General features: G+C 37.3%; 1 protein-coding gene across 2 annotated transcripts in view; it reads left to right on the top strand.

Moving 5' to 3' along the window:
• ppp6c (protein phosphatase 6, catalytic subunit) overlaps positions 1-1,592 on the top strand; it is a 10,076-nt gene extending 8,484 nt beyond the window's left edge. For both annotated transcript variants that reach the window (XM_028601444.1, XM_028601443.1), the window contains 2 exons: positions 704-913; positions 1,010-1,592. In XM_028601444.1, the coding sequence (XP_028457245.1) occupies positions 704-913; positions 1,010-1,258 (459 nt within the window). In that variant the 3' untranslated portion in view covers positions 1,259-1,592. The remainder of the gene's footprint in view (positions 1-703; positions 914-1,009) is intronic.
• Positions 1,593-6,000: the final 4,408 nt, after the last annotated feature.

Here is a 6,000-nt window from a genome sequence, read left to right as displayed (position 1 = left end):
AACTGTCCTGTTGAATCTTTGTGCTGTTTTGAGCCAAGCATTAACAGAGGGGTCAGCTCAAGTGTCCCGTGGCATAAACACTTTCTTGGGTTAGCGCTAGGCGTTTTTTTGCATCAACTTCAATATCAGACCATTTATTTTTAATTTGGGCCATGGTCCGACCTCTGAGGCTGTGGCATTAACTGTGTCTGCAACATGTTGTCACTCTAAAGCTTTTTTGCCATTAATAATGCCCACGCTGTGCCCTCCAAAAATATTTTCCTCTTTTCCACCTATCTAAGAAGAACAACTACAACTTCACATTGAGTGAAAGTGCTTTGTTTTCCTCTGTGTGCATGATATCGGTATGGATGAATATTAATTTGGGGCGTGACAAAAAACTGACAAAGCAGCGCCACATTTAGAGTAGATTGTGATTTATAAAGGGAATCAAATAAGTTGTATATTAATATCAAAGCGCTCTAAAAGGCTTAATTTGCATATAAAAATCACTAAAATATATTTAAGGAGATTTTCCCCAGAACCCCCTACCTGATTTTGGTTTCATGCCTTGTCACCTTTTATACTACTCTAGTATAGTGTGCAGGTCGGGTTTTTACAGACAATATCAAACCTGATCAAAAATATGACTGGTTGTATTTATTCTATGATATTTTCAGAACTGCCTAATTTTCTAATGAAATCTTTCTATCTCTAATCCAAGTTGATAGATGAGCAGGTCCTGTGTGTACATGGTGGTCTTTCACCTGACATTAAGACGTTGGACCAGATCCGCACCATTGAACGCAACCAGGAGATTCCCCACAAGGGGGCCTTCTGTGATCTTGTGTGGTCAGATCCAGAGGATGTGGACACCTGGGCTATCAGTCCACGAGGTGCAGGCTGGCTGTTCGGCTCCAAGGTTACTAATGAGGTATGTTGTGTCAACAAAATTTTAAACTAATCAAAGGAAAATTGAAACGCCTGTAACACCAGTTGATTGAAAGTTATGCTCATTTTTCTGTTTTAGTTTGTGCACATCAACAGTCTGAAGCTCATCTGCCGTGCACATCAGCTTGTTCATGAAGGCTACAAGTTCATGTTTGACGAAAAGCTGGTGACAGTGTGGTCGGCGCCAAACTACTGCTACCGCTGCGGAAACATTGCGTCTATCATGGTGTTCAAGGACGTCAACAGACGAGAACCCAAGCTTTTCCGTGCTGTCCCTGACTCTGAGCGCGTCATACCACCCCGAACAACCACTCCCTACTTCCTCTAATGACAAGAGCCAGTTCTCTCTCCTCTCCACCCTCTGGAGATCTCAACTCTGAAACTTAACATATTTTTAAAAATTCATTGAAGTAACATTCCTTCAGGTCTACAGAATCTTAAGTAGCTACAGTTTGTTTGCACTTACTGACTTTGTTCTGTCATGAAGGTAAACATCCTCTTCTCCCCCTCAATGAGAATACCTTTTTTAAATTTCTTCATATTTTAACTAGAAAATGTTGAATGGTTTAATTTTGATGTTATGTATCCCACTTAAGCAAATAAAACATTTAAACTGGTGGTAACTGCCAATAATGTGTTCAAATAAAGTGATATATATTTTATTTATCATTGTAGCAGTTTGATCTCATGGTTGCCTTTTGAAAGACTGGACTTGTCGCCTCTTAAAATGACAATTTCTGGAAGTAGAAAGTAAATTTGTAATAATTGCAGACCCGCTTTATAAACTGCTGAGCCCATCCTACAGCATTGTGACTTGCAATTTTAATTTTAAGATTTTTCAATTTCTTTAGAAAAACAAACTGCTAGGTTTAAAACCTTTGCACAGAGTGGTCTCAAGACTAGGTCAAAACCTAGTATTTTATAGATTAGATTCAACTTTACTGTCACAAGTACAGAGCAACGAAACATAGTTAGTGTCTAACCAGAAGTGCTTAAAGGAGCCCTGCCACACTTTGTGGTAATGTCTGTTCTACCATGGACTCTAACATTTTTTGTGGAAAAAATGCGTTGGTTACCTTGTTTGAAGCCATTCTAGTGTGGTATATGAAGCCAGCAGGAAGACTCAGTCGAATTTGTGCCAGTTCTTAATCTTCAACGAGCTAAGCTGCTTGACTCTGATTGGCTAAAAGCTAGCCAATGAAAGCCTTGATATCAGCATCCTTTACCCAGCGTAACTAGGCGAGCTCATGAATAGTAATGAGCTCAGGCAACATGATGTCAGACTGACCAGCTTTTGTAATTGGCCTGATTTTTCCGCTTATTTCTTTTCAGTGGTTAGAACTTACAGAGGAGGAATCAGTTCATTTTCACATTCACGACATAACAAACACGGTTTTTGTGGCAGGGCACCTTTAAAGGTCACATATTATGCTTTTCTGTGTTTGTCATATCTACAATGTTAGGTTGGATTTTCATGTTAAACGTGGCCAAATAATGAGGTAAATGTATTTTAGACAAATCCCTGTGAGCTAAAATGTTAAGATTTCCAACTGTTCTGAACACTCCGGGTTCAACAGTATTTTTCTTCTCTAGGCTTACGCAACTCTAAGCAGGCCTTCTATGATTAGTCATCTGCTCCAAGTAGGCAGGACTGGAGTGTTTTGCGGTGTTGTTGTGTTGCATGTTTCACATTTTCCCATGTAACTAGCTATGCTAACAGCAGTTAACAATGTCACCTTAGCTGCCAGTGTCGTCAAATTCTCCCCAATTCCAAGTCACATTACTCCTGAAATATTTTCTGTTAGTAGTGTTTGGTTTAAAAGCCTTTATTTGCAATGTAGAAATTGTTGCTATATTCTATTAGTGTCAGCTGCTAACTAAAGTAGCTACATGGCTAACGGCAGTAAACAATGTCATGTTGACTGCCAATGTTGTTAAATTCTCCCCAATTCCAGGTTGTATTACTGCTGAAACTTGTCCGATTGGGTAGTGTTTGGTTCAGAAGCCGACATAGCTGTAATCTCGGCCAATGCTGGTCATTTCTCCCCAAATTCTGGGCACTGCTGGGACATGTCCGGTTGTGTAATATTTGGTTTAGAAGCCTTTATTGGTGATTTTTCAGGTACAGACACAGAAATGGCACATACTAAGGAAAGCTCATTGTGTGAAGAATTTGAGTATGAAAGACGCTGGGCTAAATGGATACAATATAAAGCCAACTAAAACAGGAAAGTATGAGGAATTTAGATAGATAAATATAATGTAAAGAAGAACAGAAGCAGAGCCGGGTTGGGAAAGAAAAACAACTTGACATGCATAGTTAAACGCACCTATAAGCGGAATAAATATGCGCACAAACACACACATACGAATATGAATAACATTTAATATAATAAAATAATTTAAATTGTAGATGTATATCAGTTATTATGTAAAATTATGTAGTTATTCATTCATGCACGTCCTTTTTCTGAGTGTTTTTCATTCATTCATTTTCTCATGATTTATCAACCATGATAAATGTTTGTATTGTTTGTGTGTTGTAAATATTAATGCTTGATTATTGCTCTGCCGATACAGCTTGACTGTTGGAATTAAAATGCAATCTTCTCATATGTCACACATTGTAACAGGACTGACTACTGATGGATGTATTACAGTTTTTTTCGATTGCTAAACGACAGTGGGCACAACTGGAGTCACGTGCTAAACAGTTCACATCACCTGCAAAACTCATTCAAAGCAACACAACTCTTAACACACGTCTCAAAACTCAGTGCAGCCAAACACTATGCACAAGCCTCACCGAGATAACACACACAGTCACTCAGAACACAGAGTAAAAACACTAGCATCAAACACCAATACAGAAATTACAAACTTATTCATCTTGACAGTTTGACAAGATAGACAATTTGAGTGACTTGACACTACTCAATAGTTTATTTAAGGAAAAGATATAGATTGTATAATATACCAATTTTTACGTAAGGTGAACAAGAAGGAATGAAAATCAGCAGTTTTCTTCAATATAGTATTTTGTCTCTAGTAGTTTATGTTCAGTTATTCATTTACTTCTGTAATGTGCAGCTCAGTCAGATGCCATGCAGAATACAAGTTAACTGTTGGTTTGCTGGAAAACTTAACAATGGATACCACTGTTGAGCGTTACAGATTTGGCTGCACTCTCTGACCAGCCTCTCTCATTGAGAGACCATTATTGATTACATGATCAATTACAGTAGCTCTAATCTGATCTGAGACTACAGCTCTTGATCTTCCTCTTCTTCTTCCACCACGCATATGAATTCCTCACCCCCTCCCAGCCACTCTTCTTCCTCTTTCAGACACTTCTCCATCTCTGGCTGGGTCCATGTTTACATCACAATACAAAACTATTCTGAGGTTGTCTCCTTTTGTAATGAAATTGAAAGAGTAACACCTGTGTAGGTGTTCAGCCATAATGAGAATCAGCTGTGGTTGGTCTAATTGTTTTCATAGCATTTATTTTTTTGATTCAAAATATATTTCATAACAATAGTACTGTAGAAATGTAGCAAATTGCTGTTTTATTCAGTTTTTTATTATGTTATTGTTTTGAACTTAAGTTTAACAGTTTTGAAAACAGTATGTTAGCATGTGCAAATTGGCCTGTAGGTACATAGAGTTTTGGCGGTTGTTGTGTTAAAGTGAGAAAAGAATGAATGTCATTTGAAAGATGTAGTCATTGAATGCATTTTGTGCCAAAGCAATGATAAATGATCCACAGTTTAGACCACATATACTTCTGTTGTGCTCACTGTGTGAAGAGTTTTGACAAAGTGACCCAAGTATTGAGAAATGTGTCCTAGCAACTGTAAAAAAAAAAACTGTAAAATATGCAACAAAAGCAAATTTTGCCATCAAACAACACAACTTGCAAACAAGTGTATGAGCTCTTCCAATCAACCATTACACAGTGGACAACAAAATACAAAATACAGCACTCAGTGCAAATCAGTGCACCATTGCTTGTCATGTTTTGCTAGCTTGCATGTATGGTCAATACACCATGCTGTCCTTTTGTTCTGGAGAGTTTTCAACTTTATGTAACTTAAACTTTTCTTCAAGTTTTGTACTAGTGTCTATGTATAGTTAAGTAATGATTATTATATTTTTGATATATTGTGTTGCCTGTTGTACATGGATAGATAGAATTTGCACTGACGCTATCTTGCACTATGATACCATTGCACCTTTCTGCAGTTTTTTCCACACCGCTCCTTTAAAAATGCTACAACCAAACGTTACTGTAAGGGCACACTATTGATATCTTTCTTTGTAATTATCAGTATGTGTGCTTGGATGTCATATGTCAGTGTGCCTATGTGGATGTATGTTGCGTAAAAGCTATTGGACACCTTAATTCCCGTCGGGATAAATAAAGTATCTCTATCTATCTCTATTGTAGCTTATTACTGTACGTAGCTTTCATGCCAGAGCCATTTGTTGTCAAATTTGCCTTCTTGCAAAGAATTGGATCCAGAATCAGAAATGCTTTGATGCTAATTTTATTGATTCCATTGATTCTTATTTTCAAACTGTGGTTGAAAACTAAAATACTGTAAATATTACACAAAATACATGTAAACCAAAATGAAATCTAGTATAAGAAATTAAGAAATATATAAATATATTACAGTAAAGTATAAACATTTATTACTGTAGAGTTTAAGAAATAGCTACTATTTATACTCAGTTTCTTCTGTCTTGACAATGGGGCCATGGCCTATCCCTGCAGACTGATTGCTAATTGAAGATTTTTGTGAAGGAGTGTCAAACAGGTGCTTCAGTGATTTCATACTGATGTAGGTAGTTTCTAATAGTTAGGAACAGATGGTTTCTGTTTGGTTACCATAGGTAAAACAATGGACTTTGGACTGCTTGAATGACATCCGTGTTAACTGTTCTGCAAAAGGGTGCGGAAAATGTGTCAATCCAATGAGAAAGGATTAACACATTTGCAAGAGGTGTCTTCTGCTCTGCTGAGATGAAAACCAAGTAGATCCCAGTTTCTATAAGCAGGTCAAA

This window comes from Perca flavescens, chromosome 16, assembly GCF_004354835.1.
Source record: "Perca flavescens isolate YP-PL-M2 chromosome 16, PFLA_1.0, whole genome shotgun sequence".
Taxonomy (NCBI): Eukaryota; Metazoa; Chordata; class Actinopteri; order Perciformes; family Percidae; genus Perca; species Perca flavescens.
This window is presented reverse-complemented; position numbering and strand designations above follow the sequence as displayed.